The 17,443-nt window shown below is 52.8% G+C and overlaps 1 protein-coding gene across 5 annotated transcripts in view; it reads left to right on the forward strand.

Annotated features, from left to right (window-relative positions):
* Positions 1–258: 258 nt before the first annotated feature.
* Mta1 (metastasis associated 1) overlaps positions 259–17,443 on the forward strand; it is a 39,627-nt gene continuing 22,442 nt past the window's right edge. For 3 of the 5 annotated variants that reach the window (XR_004946482.1, XM_036205504.1, XM_036205505.1), the window contains exons 1-2: positions 285–491; positions 14,065–14,132. Coding sequence is in view for 4 of the 5 variants with exons in the window: in XM_036205504.1 (XP_036061397.1) it covers positions 464–491; positions 14,065–14,132 (96 nt within the window). In the remaining variant the exon portion in view is untranslated. Of the gene's footprint in view, positions 492–14,064; positions 14,133–17,443 lie in introns of all 5 variants that reach the window. The other 2 variants (XM_036205503.1, XM_036205501.1) reach the window with 2 other exon arrangements.

Below are 17,443 nucleotides of genomic sequence, written 5' to 3' on the forward strand. Positions count from 1 at the left end.
CTCGGGAGAGGATGCGGGAGGGCCACCCGGAGATGCCAGGGCCGGGCGGGCGTGGGGCTCCAGAGGGCCACCCCGGGATGCTGGGAGCCAGGCGGGAGGGGTGGTGGGAGGGCTATCCGGGGAAGCCGAGGACCAGGCGAGCTCAGGAGGGCCACTGGGCCAGGGGCGCGCGGGCCGGCTCGGCGCGGGGTCGGGTAACGGCCCGCGCGGTGGGCGGCGGCGCCCGAGGCCCCTCCCCGCCGCCCGCGGCCGCTCCTCCTCTTCCTCTCCCGCCCGCGCCGCGGCCCTCCCGTCCCTGCGCGGCCTCGGCGGCCTCGGAGGCGGCGGCGGCGGCGGCGGCGGAGCAGCGCGGTCCCTTTAAACCGCCCGCCGGCGCCCCCGCGCCCGCCCCCGCCCCGGTCCGCGCCCGGCCCGCCGCCCGCGCCCTCGCCCCGCGCCCCGCGGCCCCGCCGCCGGCCCGGACATGGCCGCCAACATGTACAGGGTCGGAGGTAAGGCCCCGCCACGGCCTTTATGCGCCGCGGGCCCGCCGCCCGCACCTCCCGGCCCCGCCGCGGCCTCCGCGCCTCCCCCACGCCGCCCTCGCGCGCGGCCCGCGCCCCTCCCCCCCGTCCCGCCCCCGTCGCGCTCGCGCCCCGCCCGCGAGGCTCGGTTCTGGTCTCCGGTGCTCGTCCCGGCCCAAAATGGCCCCTGGGCCGCCCGGGCCCGGGGCGCGCGCGCGCGGGGGGCGAGCGGCGCCGGGAGGGGGCGATGCCCACCTGTTGGGGGCCGGGGGCGGCCCGCGAGACGCGGGCGGAGTAGCGGCGAGTGGCCCGGGCATCCCGGTGGCCCGCGGGCCCGGCGGCGCGTAGGCCTGGGCCTGGGTCCGGGCCGGAGTCCCCGAGCCGGAGCACGTGCCTCTGGAGCCCTGGCTACCGTCCCGCGAACAGGAGTTTGGGGGCCTGGGGGGCGAGCGGTCTCCTCTGGGGCCACGCGGGGCGGGCTGGGTGTGCGGGCATCGGGAGTCCTGTTGCAGGGACCACCAGCCGGTCCAGGAGCCCCTCGAGCGTGGCGGAGGGGCTTTCCTTAGCCAGGGATTCCTGGGGGGGGGGGGGGGGGGGGGGTTGGCTACAGCGGGGGACCTTCATCCCAAGTGCAGGTCTGAGTCACCCCAAACTTTTCTCAGCCTGCTGCTCACCCTAGCAAGGAGGCACTTTGGGAGGGCAGAGGTCCCCACAGAACTGGAGTCATAGGGGCCTGCCTGCTTCGGCCGGTCCCCCTGCTGTTGGTCCCTAGGAAGCCCTTTCCCCGTTTGTGTGTGTGTGTGATGGGGACACTCTGGCATGGCCTTGCACACATTCAGTCCGTGCTGACCCATAAAGTCATCGCTTCCTATAGCCTTCTGCTCCCTCTTTGGGCTTTGGGAACCTCCCGTGGGGTCACAGCCTAAATGTGGATGGGTCTCTGTTGCTATCTCCCTCACTAGCAAAATTGGGCTCTGCTGTGAGAGTGTGATGGAGTGGGAGACCACCCAGAAGTACCCGATGCCACTACCCCATATGTCCCTGACCCCTGAGTGCTCGGGATATGGCTTTCCATCTCACACCAACAGGACCCAGGCAGCCCAGGTCTGTGGTCTTGGGCACAGTGGTAGAGCTGTCTGCACCTGGATGGGTCATCCACCCACAGCAGGCACCCTGGGCTCTTCTGCCCTCCCAGGGACTTCCTGGCCTCACACCTTTGCTTCCTGCCAGGTCCTGCCACAGGGCACAGCCTGGAGTGTTGGGGCCCTGTGAGGAGGGGCTGGTCCTCATTGAAGCTTCGGCTAGCCAGGCCCAAAGGAAGTGGGCCAGAGCACTGGGTCCTCCAGGCTTACTGGCCTGCCTTCCAGGGCAGAGGCTCCCCTGGTGGCCCTCTTCCAGATGCTGTCTGTCCCTTGCTGTGCCCCGTGGACCATTTTTGCCTTCAGACCCCCTTCCTGTTCAACATGAGGCCCCATGGTTCCTGCTGATTGGGCTGCTCCTTCTTTAGACTCTGTCTCTAGTTCCCTCATTCTGGAAGGTTCTCCTTCACCTGTGAAAGGCTCCCATTATCCTAGTCCCTGGTCACCCCTTCCCCTCGGATCACATATCTTCCTGGCTGTGGTTTCTGGCCCATGATGGCATGCATGCCATATGCTGAAGAAATGAATGAGTAGCAAGAGAGTGGAGAGCTGGGCTCCTGCATGTGACTCAGGTAGGGGAGGTGGTAAGAGTGAGGAAGGTGGGCTGCAGGCCACTGTGGCCCTTGGCCCAGGTGCTTGTGCCAACCTTCCAATGCCCATGCCTGCCAGGCAGGATAGTCCTGGCAGGGAGCTTCAGCCAAGGCCCTAGCAGGCTGATGAGGAAGACCTGGACTCTGACTCAGTTCTAACTTTCCCCATGGTATGGATAGGCATCCATCTTTGTGTTCATCCTGTGTCCTGTGTCCTGTCTGAGGTCCCATAAGGGTGGGTGGCTGGTCCCTGAGCTTCCATGCCAGGCAGGTATGCGTGTGGCTAAGGAGCAGGGATAGGTCAGTATTCCTGTGTGTACCTTGGCTGCCATGCCCAGGCCGGGGCACCAGCTGTGCTGCCAGGAGTGCTTTTGCAGTGCACTAGTCGCCCGAGCTAGCCCTGAGGGTGTCTGTCCATGGCAGGAGGAGGGTCAGCACCTATAGAAGGGACTCCATCGTCCCCGCTTTTTGAATGGGAACTCCAGTGCCATCCTGTGGGTCCCAGCAGGGCCTTGTGGCGGTGCTCTGGGTGTTGGCTGTTGGCTTCCTGCGTCAGTCACTGCTTGCCAGATTCTCAAGCCCCCAGACGAGAGAGGACACACTGGCTCTCTGAGCAGGCCTTGGTTCAGTCTGTTTTTGTCATCTGGGATTTGATCCTCTGGGAAGTCTGTCTTGTCCTGAGGGAGCGCTGGGACCTAGCTTGGAAAATCCTGCCCCCCCCCCCCCCCTTCCTCAGCACATATAGCAAAATACAGGATGCCTGGTCAGGTTTAAATTCCAGAAAAATAACCATGCCCTAATGTGTGTCCCAAATGTTGTCAAGGCATGAACACTAGAAGAATTGGATTTGCAGCACAGTGTGTTGAGTGTCCTGTGCTCTCCCGGCAGCACGCTGCCTGAGGGCCTCGTTGGGGTGGGCTAGGCTGGGTTGAAGGTGTAGGAGAGGTTACAGAAGCCAGCAGATCACTTGGGTCAGGGAGGGATCATGGACTGCTGCCTTCTCAAGAAGTGGGCTCGCTGAATAGTTTCTGCCGTCTAGAGCCAGGCAGGTGGCAGAGAGGATCTGAGAGGCTGTCCTCTGAGAGTGGGCTCCTCCTGAGCCAGCCCGTGATGGCCGAGGGGTTCTTATCTGTGCGTCAAAACCAGGTAGCACTTCTGAACTGAAGAGTAGAAGTCACTCTGTCTCCACCTCACATCACAGCTGCCTGTGTTAGGAACCTTTGCCCTTTAACTGAAGGGCTATGGCCATTCCCTCTGGAGCTTTCCCCCTCTCATTTCAAGAAGTTAACCCCTCTACTGTTTTTATTTTACTGTGCTTGTGGAAGATGACAGGAAGCAACAGCCTGCAGGCCTCAGCCACATCATAGTTGGCCTTGTGTCCTGCTTTGGTCTGGTGTTTCATATGTCTAAAGCCAGCCTCTTAGTTCCTACCTTGGGTTTTTATTTAAATCATCATTTGTATTTTTTATTGTGGTATTAGATGCAGTTTTGTGTTCTGCTTCAATGTTTTTGTTTGTTTTGGTTTTTCAAGACAGGGTTTCTCTATGTAGCCCTGACTGTTCTGGATCTCTGTAGTCTAGGCTGGCCTCGAACTCAGAGTACCTCTGTCTCCAGAGTGCTGTGGTCAAAGGTATGTGCCACCATCACCTGGCCTGTTCTTTTTTATTTTGTTTGTTTTAAATTTAGTGTGTGGTACTAGAGATTAAACCCAAGGCCTATGTGAAATAGTGAATCACTAGACCACTGAACTAGCTTCGGTTCTAGCAATTTTTATTTCCCAGTTGAAAATTTTACTAAGTTGTTCCCATGGTGGAAAAGTCCAGGCTTCAAGGAGATACCTCTGCTGTGAGCCTGTGCAGTGTCCTAGCGTCTCTGGTGTTCCCTAGCACAGGGGCCACGTTGAAGCTTCTGGGTCCTGCCCAGCTCTTTGTCACAGCACATGCTTTAGGGAAGCCCCCAGAAGTTTTGACCCTCTTCCCTCAAGCCTGCATCTGCAGCAGGAGAGGTAACAGTGGCCACGCCCAGGGCTGCAGTGTGTCTGTGGAGTCTGCTCAGCTGCTTAGCCTCAGAAGTCTCAGCTGAATTTGTTCTGGAGGGCTGCAGGGCATTACTCCTCCAGGCAGGGCCTGCTGCTCCCCCGCAGAGGCCTGTTCCCCATCTTGTCTCACCTGCTGAACATGGTCCCATATTGGGTGGGAGGTGGGCTATGTGCCTGCTTTCAGCCTTCTGGATTACTTTGATTTGAGAGGGAAGGTTTTTGGCATTAAACTCCTGCATTAACAACAACGAAACTGGAGTAAATGGTCCAGAGAAGCAGCTCTCACGGCCAAAGCCCCAAACATGCCGCCTCCCTCTATGATGCTCATGGGGCTGGCACCCATCTACAGTGACTGCCAAGGTGGTCCCACTGAGCAGGGTGCTGGTGATCTGTGAAGCAGAGTGCCACTTAAATGTGTCATAAGGGATGCTAGGGTGAATTCCTGAGACAGGCATAGGCCCTCTCTGCCCCAGGGTGGCTCTAATGAACTCTTAGATGCTCCTGTCCAAATATCAAGCTTGGTCCTGCCTGAGACTGTCACTCCTACTTCCTGTCCCAGCATGCACTCTGCTTCACACTTGTGTTCTCAGGAAATTAAGATTACAGAAAGTGTGTTTCCCTGCTTCTTGGCCTAGAGTCGTTTCCCTGGGCCCAGGGCCTCCGTGGCGTTCCCCAGGCTGCATACACCAAGTGCTGCAGTGCAGTTTGTGGGCTCCATGTCAGCTGGTGCATGGGTGCGGGCTGCTGGGATTGCCTTCGTAGGAGAGGCTCTGGCTCTGGCCACTAGCCTATGAGGTAATGTCAGATGTGGTCCCTGTACCTGCTCCTGGGCAGCATTTCCTTGCCTCGGTCTACCTGTGTGCTTGGTTGGGGCCCTTGACATCCCTAGGCCTGGAAGGCCTTATGCATCCGTAGGGTAGGGGTACAACCCCCTGTAATCCCTCCTGGCTCAGGCTGCTGACTCCTGATGCTTTTCTAGGGGGATGATCCTTCCAAGCAGATTTCACCTGTCCATGATCCTGCTTTTGGCCCCTTAGGGGCCTGTTAGCCAATTTCCTGCTCTCCCTTGCTGTGGAGCCCTGGTGGCCCAAAGTACTTGGTGTTTGCTCTTGCCCCATATTGTTCTACTTCACCCTAGAGGAGTCTTTAGGATTTCGGGGTCAAGGCATGTTCCTTGGTACCCTTGGGCTGTGGGATCTAGGGGGACTCAGGTTCTTGATTAGGGTCCCCAACTGGGTGTTGCCGGTGTTTAGGAGGTTCACAAGACAAAGGCCATTGCTATGTGCAAGGGTAATATGTGGTTCCCAAAGAACCTGGGTCAGAGGCAAGGTGTGGATTACCACCATTGTGGGCATGTTCTCAGTGATGGAGCTGCATGTGGCCTTCCTGGGCCATCTGGCCACTTGTGCATACTGGTTGCCACTCCTGGGGATTATTGGTCACTTGCCTTTGCAGGTAAGGTCTTGGCCCCTTCCTCATCCTAGATTTTGTGGGGCCAGTGAGGTGGCCCCCTCTGCTGGCTGTCCTCCAAGGTGTTACCAAAGGCCCTCTGAGGATTAGTGGGGTGCTGACAGGGTGACAGGACCGTGGCCAGGATGAAGTGTAGTGCCCCTAGAGGCTGAAGCTGCAGCTTACAGGAATGCGTAGGGTAGGGTAGCCAGCGAAGAAGTGTATGAGGGCTGAGCAGCAGGTGGTTTCAGAGGCACTGAGTTCTTCTGAAGGACTGCTTGGTCAGTCTCCTCTTCGTACACTATCCCTAAACTGGAAATAGAAAACAGCTGAGCCACAGACTGCTGGACTTGGCTGAATGAGACTCAGGCTTTGGGAGTGGATGCTGCAGATGTGAGTCTGCGGGTCTAAGGGCTCACAGGGACCTTGCTGCCTCCTGGCTGGGAGTGAAGGGTCAGTGTTTATTGGTCAGTGTCTGTGGTGATGGGCAAGTGTGGGTTCTGGTGTGCCTCACCCCTAGCCCTGCCCTGAGGGTAAGGCGGCAGCTATGTTAGCCAGACCAGCTGCCCTGGAACTCCCAAGCTCATATTATCCTCTTGTTCCAGCCCTTCTAAGTGCTGGAACTGCAAGTGTACACCGTATCCAAGTAGATCTGTGCTTTTTGACAAATGTCACTACAGACCTTCAGACATTCTCACAACCCTACACATTTCCTGGTGTCCTTTGTCGGGAAGCCTCCCCTCCCTCTCAACTACTCCTGTGCTCTGTCTGCACCCCAGAGTGTCACATGATGGAACCATCCGTTGAGACGGCTTCTTCACCAAACACTCTGCTTTAGTAATATCTGAGCTTGGCTTCTCTTGCTGTAGTGCCTGTCTCCAGGTGTGTCACCGTGTATCTTCCAACTCATGGACATTTTGGGTATTTCCAGGTTTTCTAAGGTGAAAAACAGTGGACACTGGGTTCTCATTTCTCCTGAATAAAAATGTACAATTGTGCAGTTGTGGGGTTGGATGGTCAGCCCACGTGTAGCTCTTGAGAATCTGGCAGGTGGCATTCCAGAGTGCTCTAAGGGAGAGTTGAGTTCAGCGACAACAAAGAGTTCACGTCTAGCCTTCCCTTTGCACACGTGTGTGTCGTCTCTGCTTTTCACAGTGTTTTGTCAGGTGTACAGGATGCTCTTACTGTTACTTGCTTTGTTTTTCCTCTGTGCAACCCTGGCTGTCCTGGAACTCACAGAGATCCCCCTGCCTCTGCCTCCCAAGTGCTGGCGTCCATCCAGCAACCTTACTGTTTTCATTTGTGCTTCCTGATGGTAAATGGTGTCCGGTTTCTCGTGAGTTCATAGTGCCATCTCTGTTTTGTCCCCGTCCCTGGCAGTTTGTTTGGTTTGCTCGGGTCTTTGAGGTAGGATCTTGCTGTGTAGCCCAGGTTGCCTGTGAACTGGTGTTGTCCTACCTCTGCTGCATGGGGTTAAAGGTGTGGCCACCATGCTCTGCTGCTGTGTCTGATTTTTATTGTTTGTTTGTTCATTTGTTTGGTTTTGTTTGTTTGACACAGAGTCTCTATGTAGCTGATTGTCCTAGAATTCCCTGTGTCAACTGGACTGGCCTTAGATTCAGAGATTCACACACCTGCTTCTGCCTCCCGAGTGCTGGGTGGGATTAAAGATGTACACCTCCATGCCAGGCATTTCCCAGGTTTTAAAATTGAATTGTATTCTTACTATTATGAGCTGTGAGATGATTATTTATGTGTTATTTTGTGGTGTGGACGCTAACCAACGGCCTGTTTATACAAGTGCTGAACCCCAGCCCCAAGAGTTGGTTTTTGTTCTGCATTCAGCCCCTTTTCAGAAGACTGAAGTTGCGTGTTTGGTGTCTCTAGAACCCAAGATCACAAAGTCTTTATCCTTATCATTCTATAGTAATTATAGAATCCTTAAAATTCGAGTTTGACTAGTGTCCTTGTTAGTTTCCCTGGGAGGTCAGGATTCTTTGTGCTTTTGCTCGTGAGTGTCCAGTCCTCCCCACTGGAGCATCTCCCATGCTCGGGAGCCTGTCGGAAGTGCGGCTGCTAGATGTCGGTGTTCTGTCGGTGGGTGTTAGGTTGGTTGCTCAGTGGTCATGGATCAGCTTTTGCCAATGCACGTCTAGATCACCACGGTAGTTTTGCTGTAGTCTTGGAAGTCAGCTGGTGTGAGTCCTCCAACTTTGTTCTTTTACAAAATAGTGCAGACTGTCCTAGTTTCTGAGCTTTCCCTTAAAAGGTGTAGAATAACTAGTGAATTAGTTAGACCAGGCTGGCTTCAACCTCACAGAGATTGGCCTTCCCCTGCCTCATGAGCACTGGGACTAAAGGTGTGTGTCATGATGTCTGGCCCTTGTTTGTTTTGTTTTTTGTTTTTTGAAGACAGGGTTTCTCTGTGTAACCCTGGCTGTCCTGGAACTCACTCTGTAGATCAGGCTTACCTCGAACTCACAGAGATCCTCCTGGCTCTGCCTCCTGAGTGCTGGGATTAAAGGTGTGCGCCACCACCACCACCACCACCACCAGGCCTAAATTAAGTTTTTATATTTATTTACGCATAAGCGTGTGTGCGCGCGTGCGTGCGTGCATGCATGTGTGTGTGTGTGTGGTGAGGGATGCCCACATAGCACACATGGACAATTTAATTTAGGGAGCTCCTTTGACCATGTGGGTTCTGGGGTATTGAACTCAGGTTGTCAGGTTTGGCTCCATGTATTCCTAGTTGCTGGTCCTGGCTTGTTGATCTCTACATAGCAAACACGTTGGTGAGATTCAGATGACCCTGGCACATGGCAGGGCCTCTTGGAGACTGGCAAACTGCACTGCCTAGGTTTGTGTGACTCATGAGCTAAGAATGGCATTTACATTTTTATGTGGTTGAGGAAAAAAATCACAAGAATACTTCATGACATGAGAAGATGATATGAAATTCAAATTGCTTTGCCCATAAATAAAGTTTTATTGGAACATGGCCACTGTGAAGCTAATGTATGTATATCCCATGGCTGATTCTGAGTTATAACCAAGCTTTTCCTCCTCAAGCACAGTACAGAGCACTGTGTCTGCCATCAAGCATAGTGGTATGGGGCTCTCACGGCAGATGTGCATAGGTCACTGGCTGGGTATGTTGTGATTAAATAGAGCTCCGATGCCATCTGCCTGGAGAGAACACAGACCTTGTAGCTCAGGGCTCAGCCGCACCAGACCGTGTACCTCTCAGGCCAGTTGTGCACCCCTAGTGGTAGCCTGTGCTCTTGACTGAGCAGCTTTGGGTCAAGGCTCCCACTACACTGTTCAGGTTCCAGTAATTTGCCGAAACGGCTTGCAGGGCTGAGCAACCGCCTTGCTTGCTGGCTCATTTACAAAGGCCACAAGGAAGCATACAGATGAAGAGCTGACATTGCCAACCTCTGATCAGACCAGGTCTCCTGTGGTTAGCTCTGCTGGGCAACAGAGAGCCTCGGCATAACCATCCCATGGTGTCCTATCCGGTATAACCATCCCATGGTGCTCTGTGTTAGCCAACTTTTTGTTGTTGAGACTGCCACCTTACAAGGAAGAAAGGTTTATCTTGGCTTACAGCTTCTGAGGTTTCGTTCTCTGTCCCTTGTCCTTGCTGCCCTTGGGCCTGTGACACAGCAGAGTGTTTGCGTAGAAATGTAAGATGGTACAAAACGGAGCATCTCATAGTGGCTGGGAGCATTAAAAGAAAACAAAGCAAGAAAGGAGCCCATGCCCTATCCTTCCCTCCAGGGGCATGCCTGCTGTTTGGCCCGAAGACTGCCTGCTAGGCTCGACCCCCAACACTGCCAAGCTGGGGTCCAGGCCTTTCTGTGTGTGGGCCTTTGGAGACACCCCATATCTTGTAGAAGCACATGAAAAGAACACTCTTATCTCTCTGAAGGTCCCCAGGTTTTTAGGAGCCATGTGCCAGGAAGTGGGGCTAGAGACCAACTATGTATTTCCTTAGTCAACAGTATCACAGTAGCTGTTGCTTTTATGTGTGCTCACCATGCTTCAGGTCCTTCAGACACAGTGGTCTTACCATTTTGAGTGTGCTGTGGATACACTTGTGGTGTAAATTGAGGACTTCGTTGTGGTTTTAAGGCAGTGCTAAATGTGTCATCAGTCATTGATTACCTCAAATGGTAAAGTCTTGCTCAATACCCAGGGCTCTGTTACTGTGTGGGAGCAGTACAGTATATGTTGGTGTTACAGTATCCTCAGCCTGAGGAAGCAGAATGGTCAGAACAGTTAAAAAATTTAAAGGGAGAATCTCATACTATGGGAGCCTCCTCAGAAAATCGTGATCTGACAGAAGTGGTTGTCGAAGCCGTGGACTTACTGGCCATGCAGCTGCTGGAGCTAAGTGTCTGAAGGACATGGGCTTGCACCAGACAGTGAGCCTAGTGGGGGTGGGGGTGGGGTTGACTGTAGCCTTAGTGAGCTCCTTGGCCCTTGGCAAGCTAAGGATGCTGCTGCTGCTGCTGCTGTTCAGTCGTTGATTTGAGGCATCAGAAGGATGTGTAAGCCTCTGGAACAGTCTGTGAGCTGGGAGAAGTTGGAAACTACAATGGTGCAAACGGGAGAGGAATCTGCTAAGATGAGTGACAGGCAGGATACATGGAGCAGAAAGGGGTAGGACTAGATAAATGAAGAAACTTGGTTTTAAAAAAAGAGTCAAGAGCCAGAAAGATGGCTTTACTGAGCCAGTGCCACGGACAGCGTGCTTCTGACTGCAAAGGCTTGGTGGGTCACGGTCCTGTGGACCTTGTCAGAAGCAGAAGGTGGACATTGGGATCAGACCCATTGTACAGCTCAGCATGGTAGCTTGCCAGTGCTTAAATGTGGACCAGAGTGGAAGATTCCCAAAACAAGACAAAGCACTTGTAATCACCATTATTAATGCAATGAATGACTTTCAGAATTAGTTCTTGCTACATGCTTGGTAATGCTATTAATTCATTGTAAAGTACTACCACTCAAGACTGAGCAGCACTTATTTGAGAAGCTTATACTGTATTAAGTTCACTCTTCCTGGGGAGGAATAAAATGGGAAGGTCTGATCAGGGATATTTCCTAGCTCATGTTGCTACTCTGGCAGAAGCCCGTGTCTCTGTTGGGAGTCCTCACCTCGGCGGTGATGTAGAGGTTGGTCTACACTATAATCCTTGCTGTGAGGGGTGGGCGGGTGCTCCAAGACACTTTGCTAGAAAGAGTCATGAGGCTGCAGCTCTCTTGAACACAGTCACTTGCTCCTCGAATTGGAAGGGTGTGCCCCACCAGTTGAGTCTCAGAAGAAGGTGGTGTGCAGGCCAGCATATGGTTACTAATGATTGGAGCCACACATGGAAATGGGCCTTGGAACCAGGACTGTTACTGGAGGTTGGTCGTAAGTTCATGCGTAACCACTTACTTCATCACTCAATCTCTGCCCTCGGGGGTCTTGTTACCAAGGACTGTTTGGCACGGCCAAGGTCTGGGAAGGAGACACTCCTAGAACTGTGGACAGCCAGGCTTGTCGGGAGAGCTCTTACTTTGGACATCTTAAGAGAACAGGCCCATAAAAAGAACATAATGAGCTCTACAGCAACTGCATCTGTTCAGATCAATATCTGCATTCAGATCCCATGCTTGCCATCCTGTTGAGGCTGTTTCCAGAGTCACAAGGTCTGAGCTATGGCAGCACAACAACCCTGAGCTGTTGTCACCCGGAAACCACTTCTTTTCTCAGTAATCTGTCTGTACTGGGAATTTCATCAGCTAACACTGGAAGATTGGTTGTACCTACTACTTATTGCACTCAGCTCACACTTGACCTACATGCCTAAATTCTACTATCTGGACCTCTCCAGAAGTGCGCCACTCCATTGTAGTTCATGGACACTTACAGTATCTACCATTTTAGTTATGTTTGGGGGGGGGGGGGGGGGGTATGTGCATAGGTGCGAGTACTGGAGGAGGCCAGAAGAGGGCATCGGATCCTTGAGCTGGAGTTACCGGCCCTTGTCAGTCGCTCCATGAGGGTGTTGAGCTGTACATAATAACCACCGAGCCATCTCTAGCCCACCTACTGTTTGTATTTTTATCATACGGACCTTTTCAGGTTTGTGTGTGTGTGTGTGTGTGTGTGTGTGTGTGGGTGTGTGTAACTGGATATCAAAACCAGGGTCTTGTACTCTGTCACCCGAGCTCCCCCTGTTGGGAGTCTGCATCTCTCTTCTGCAGGTGTATGGTGGCTCTTTGCTCCCGGGTAGGCTGTACTGGTTTGTTTTCTAGGTGGTTGGTTCATTTCATCAGAGTTGTTACGTGATTGGCATAAAACATCGCATCACCTCCTTGTCACTTGACCTTCCCACGGCACTGGGACCTGTAGGGATGTCCCCCTTGTCGTGGCCGATGGTGGTCTGCTCTAGCTTTTCTCTTTTATTCATGATCATTTATTAATGTTTTAGTCACTCTTTGGTTTGATTTTTTTCCCTCTTGTCTAAATTCACATTGATTTTTGTTCATTTTTTTCTGCCTTCTTTATTTTCTTACTAATGTATAATGTACATTTAGCATACTTCATTATTGTAGGGCAGCACCTCTGAGGTTTGGAAAAGGTGTGTGGTTGAGTCGCTGCTGCCACAGACGTAGTGTGTGGCCCTGTCCATGAGTGAGCCTCCCGTCAGGGTGCCACCCCATCCCCATACTGGTGCCCATCCCCATTCTTGGATGTCTGTGTGCCTGCCCTTCTCTGAGATGAACTACCTCAGTGCCTGCCTCTTGGGAGACATTAGATTTTATTCCAGTTTTTGGCAAGTATAAATAATTTGGGGTTTGGGCTTATTTTGCTCTGATTTGTAATCATGAAAGTTTAGATTGTGGATGCCTTTTTTTCCCCCTTTAAAAATTTTTTTTGTTTTTTTTTTGAGACAGGATTTTTTTTTTTTTCCCCATAGAGCTCTAGCTGTCTGGAACTTGCTCTGTAGACCAGGCTAGCCTCAAACTCACAGAGATCTACCTGCCTCTGCCTCCTGAGTGCTGGGATTAATGGTGTGTGTTACCACTGTCTGGCTCAAAGTATATTTCTGCATTGGCTGGGACTCGAACCTAGGGCCTCCTGTGTGGCAGGTGAGAATTCTACCACTGAGCCACCAATGCTTTTGGGTGCCTTGTGTGTGTGTGTGTGTGTGTGTGTGTGTGTGTGTGTGTGTTGTTTGTGTTTGTGTTTGTGTTTGTGTTTTTGAGACAGGGTTTGGAGGCTGTCCTGGAAACTCGCTTTGTAGACTAGGCTGGCCTCGAACTCACAGAGATCCACCTGCCTCTGCCTCCCAAGTGCTGGGATTACAGGTATGCGCCACCACCGCCCGGCTTTGGGTGCCCTTTTAAAAAAACTAGTTTTATTAAGAAATGATCCACATTGATGAATTTCAACCAAGTGCCCTGGGAGGGTCCCAAATCTAAGCCCAGAGACTTCCTCCAATTCTGTGCTCTTTCCTTCCCTTGGGCCTTGCTTTTTCCAGGAGACCCTCCACCCTGGTGTGAATGCCTCTGAGCACTAGCTGTTGGAATTAAAAGGATGTAGCTGACCTGCTGGCAGGTGGCCCAGGCTCAGGAAGCAATATGGTGACAGGCCTGCAAGTGTGTGCCTTCATGGGAGCAGGGAACTGCAGTTGCTAGCTCTGCCCATTTCATCAGGAGGAACCTTCTAGTCACCTCAGCTAAGGAGGAGGTTCATTGCCAAGGGGTTCTGCCAGCCTGGCAGTATGACAATCCAGCATGCTCTCTGCACTGGGACTCCTGGAGCATTGTGGTAGTGGGGTGATCTGAGCTGTCCAGGCTGAGTCTGTCAGCTTTCAAAGTCTTTGTGTCTGTGGAGCCTGGCCTCTGGTGGTGAATGGTAGACACACGGTTCTTGCCTGCAGCAGCTACTTGGGAAGGTGTCCAGTAGTTTTGAGCAAGGGCCTTAGGGTAGCTTTAGAGTTGGGCTTTATGGGGGGAGCTGCAGTCAGTCCCCACAGCCTTCCCACAAAGGCTGGTGCTCCTGAAGGCAGTTGACATTGGATGTTTGAGGGCTGTGGGCCCTCCCAGGACAGCCCCTCAAGCCTACCTCTTCCTAGCCCATTCACAGCTGTGATCTGGCCCAGCACCCTCTCTAGGTTCTGACCATCCACTGCTCTGGTGGTGTAAGGCTCTGCCTCCCCCCATCCCTAGCAGAGCAGGGCTTAGAGGGCCTGCTTGAGGCTCCCAGTCAGTTCTTTGGGGGCCCTAAGAATGGTGGGAATGACTTAGAGACTTGATGCTATGTGTGACGGCCTCTCTGTCTGCAGACTATGTCTACTTTGAGAACTCCTCCAGCAACCCGTACCTGATCCGCAGGATTGAAGAGCTCAATAAGGTAAGGGCTCAGCACAGCAACGCTACTGCCTAGCCCTGGCAGGGAGGGGTGGAGTCTTCCCTATTGTGGGTGGTCAGGGTCTTCCTGCCTGCATTTTTATGTCCCTCCAGGGGAGGCTGTGAGTGAGTCCCTGTGGCTCTTTAGGGCCATGTCTAGGCTTTTTAAAATATCTGTGCCTGAGGAGGCCAGAGTAGATATTGGATCCCCTGGAACTAGATGGAGTTATAGATTGTGAGCTGCCATGTGGATACTGGGAATCAACCCTGAATCCTCTGGAAGAGTAGCCAGTGCTCTTAACCACTGAGTCATTTTTCCAGCCTTTGCCTGGGCTTCTTGAGGACAAGCCTGGGGCAGCCGTGAGGTGTTGCTGGTCTTCCTACCTCATCTCCCAGCAAATATTGGTCTGTCCAGGCATGGACTTGAGCACACCCAGGACTCAGAGGGATCTGGGTTGGATGATTCTGGAGACTAGTGACAGACTCCAGTGGCCTTCAGTGCTCTTGGTTCCACCTACACACACATGCTCTCTTCTCATCCTCCTCCCATTTCCGTTAGCCTAGGTGACTTCCTGGCCACAGGACTACCATGAACATTGCAAAATTGTCTGCTCTGTCTACTGCAGCCTTGAGGGTGCATGCAGTATTTATATACTGGGGGTCCTGTTGATGTCGTACTCTGGTTGCTTCTTCTACCATGGTTTGTGTATGCTGGGATGTTGGGAATCCTTGGCAGATGCTTAATCCTTGGTCTGGGGACATGGTTGTTCCATTACTGGAACCCCAGGATATCCACATGCCACCTAGGGTGGAGGCTAGGAGTGTGGAGACATGGATAAGTTGACACATGGGCTTTTCTAGGGTGCTGGGGTAGGCAGGCATGTTCCTGCTCTGCTTCCAATGCCAGGCAGAGGACATGGCAAATTTCTCAGACCCGTGTCCCTGAAAACACACTCTCTCCTGCCATACTGGGTGGCCGTGAGGCCTACGTAGCCTTCTTGAGTATCACAAACCAGTGAGAGGGTTTCCTAGACCTCCAGGCTTGCTGGAATGGTGGCTTGGGATTCTAGGGATCAAATGGACAGGGAAGGCAAGGTTGGATGCTCTTGAGCCTGGCTAGGCCCTGCAGTGGCTCTTGATGGAAGCCTAGGTGTAGCCCAGCTTCTAGGGTTTGACCTTACCAGCTCCACCTCCTTGGGACGCATGTTGCTCAGGCTGTGCTGTCTAAGGCCTTACGCTGCTGCAGCAGCTTCTACTACCAGCCCAGGGATAAGTTGTGTGTGCGTGTGTGTACTTGGGGATGTCTTGGGAAGATGAATTGAAGTTAGTCAGAGCATGCAGGGAGCTTCTGGAGACCTGAGGTCTGTCAGGGCACAGGTGGGCACTAGTGTTTCCCCTGATGTGCTTCACTGGGGCCAGAGCCCTGACGAGAACCTCATGGTTGGCCCTGGTCACAGTTGGTAATAGGCAGTAGGTTGGGTAACTGGAGCTCTCAGTTTGAACAGTTGGCTGCAGGCTCTCATTTACACATTTCATTGCACAGACTTGGACATGAGCAAACAAGTTTGTAGAGGAGTACCCCATCTGCAGTGAGTGGGCCAAGTCTGGCTGGCTGTGTCCCCTAGATCCTCAGTGCGCAGCAGCTAGAGGGTGTCCCTTGGCCCAGCATATGTAGCTGTCAGCCCTATCATTTTGAATGATATTCTGGCGTAAGTCACCTACCTCAAAGCCAAGTGCAGAGGACAAGTCATGTAGTGGGGAGGTGTGAGCTCGGCTGGCAGGCTCAGATTCCCAGTTGTAGATAGACCAGTCTTGCTGTCTCTCAATGTCAGACTCTGTTGGAAGGATGGGGCTCCTCTCTGGGCTTCTGTTTTGGCCTCAGTCTTGGACCTCCTCTGTGGCAGACAGTACCTCTGATCTCCACAGTCTATGAGAGATACTCTAGGTTTCACCCTTCAACACTTGAGGTAAACAGGCAGTATGACTTGCCTGATGTCCCTGGCTGCCATCCACAGTTAGCATGTCCAACACACATGAAACGGTCTCAGGACCTGTTACGGAGGAAAGACAAGAACCTTCAGTGATGAGAAACTCCTGGATCCCAGAGGCTGTGCAAGATTAATACATACATGAAATTGGAGTTAGGAGGAAAAGGAGCTAGCTGCCAGAGCAGGGAATAGAACCCAGGGCCTCAGGGAGGGAGAGAGAGTGCCAAGCATGGGCAGGTGCTGTGGCCAGGGGACAGAGTGAGAGGAACTCCCCAGAAAGCATGGACTTAGAGAAGGGCAGACAGAAAGGGAAGATTGGCAACGGTTGAGGACACTGTCTAGAAAGTAGGAGAGGAGCAGAGAGACCGGGACACAAGTCAGAAAACCAGAGACAACCCCAAAACCCAGCACCCACTTAGAAGGAAGTACAGGAAATAAGAATCCCCCAACAGGTAGGAGTGACCCAAGGAACAGGGACCGAACAGGCGGTCTTCTTGGGTGTGTCTTGTCATTCAGAACATGAGAGACAGAATAATTTAGCGGGGTTGGGTGGTGGTTGCACATGCCTTTAATCTCAGCACTTTGGAGACAGGGACTGTGGAACTCCAAATTCGAAGCCAGCCTGGTCTACATAGTGAGTTCAAGTCGAGCCAGGGCCAGATAGTGAGAACCTGTCTCAAGTAAAAACCCCAATAAAAAACCTCTCAGTTTAGAGGAGAAGCAGACTGCATGGGCACAGAGCTGCGCTTGGCATTATCCACATCTGTGCAGAAGGCAGGTCATCCCAACCCTGTGTCCAGTTGAAAATGGGCAAGTGACCATACCTGCTGGCCTCTCAGAAGGCTGTGGAAGCTGTCCACTACTCAGTGAGGCCATCATCCTGGGTATACTAAGAGGTCCCCCAGCTTAGACAGCCATAAAGATGATGTGGGAGTGTCACCAATGATTAAAGCTTGACATTTGTTCCTGGACCCCACTTGTAAGCCATTTGGAGGATTCCATAATAGACAGTTGAGGGGAAACTAGGTAAATAGAGCAGTGTGTATGAACATGAGCTTGGGGATGGGGAAGAAGGGGTAGGGTGATAGTATTGGCTCAGCCATTTTTCTTTAGTTACATTTGATCGAAGTATGTGATCATTTTTCTGTAGCTATATGTAGTCAGAGTATGTGATGTTTGATTAGTAATGTCAGCTTGACAGAATCTAGAATCACATGCAAGGCTGCCCTCTGGGCACACCTGGGGGTTGTCTTACCTTGATTATGTTAATTGCGGGAGGAAGGCCTGCCCACTTCTGGCAGCACCATTCCCTGGCTGAGTTCCCAGA

Source organism: Onychomys torridus, chromosome 14, assembly GCF_903995425.1.
Source record: "Onychomys torridus chromosome 14, mOncTor1.1, whole genome shotgun sequence".
In the NCBI taxonomy this organism is placed as follows: Eukaryota; Metazoa; Chordata; class Mammalia; order Rodentia; family Cricetidae; genus Onychomys; species Onychomys torridus.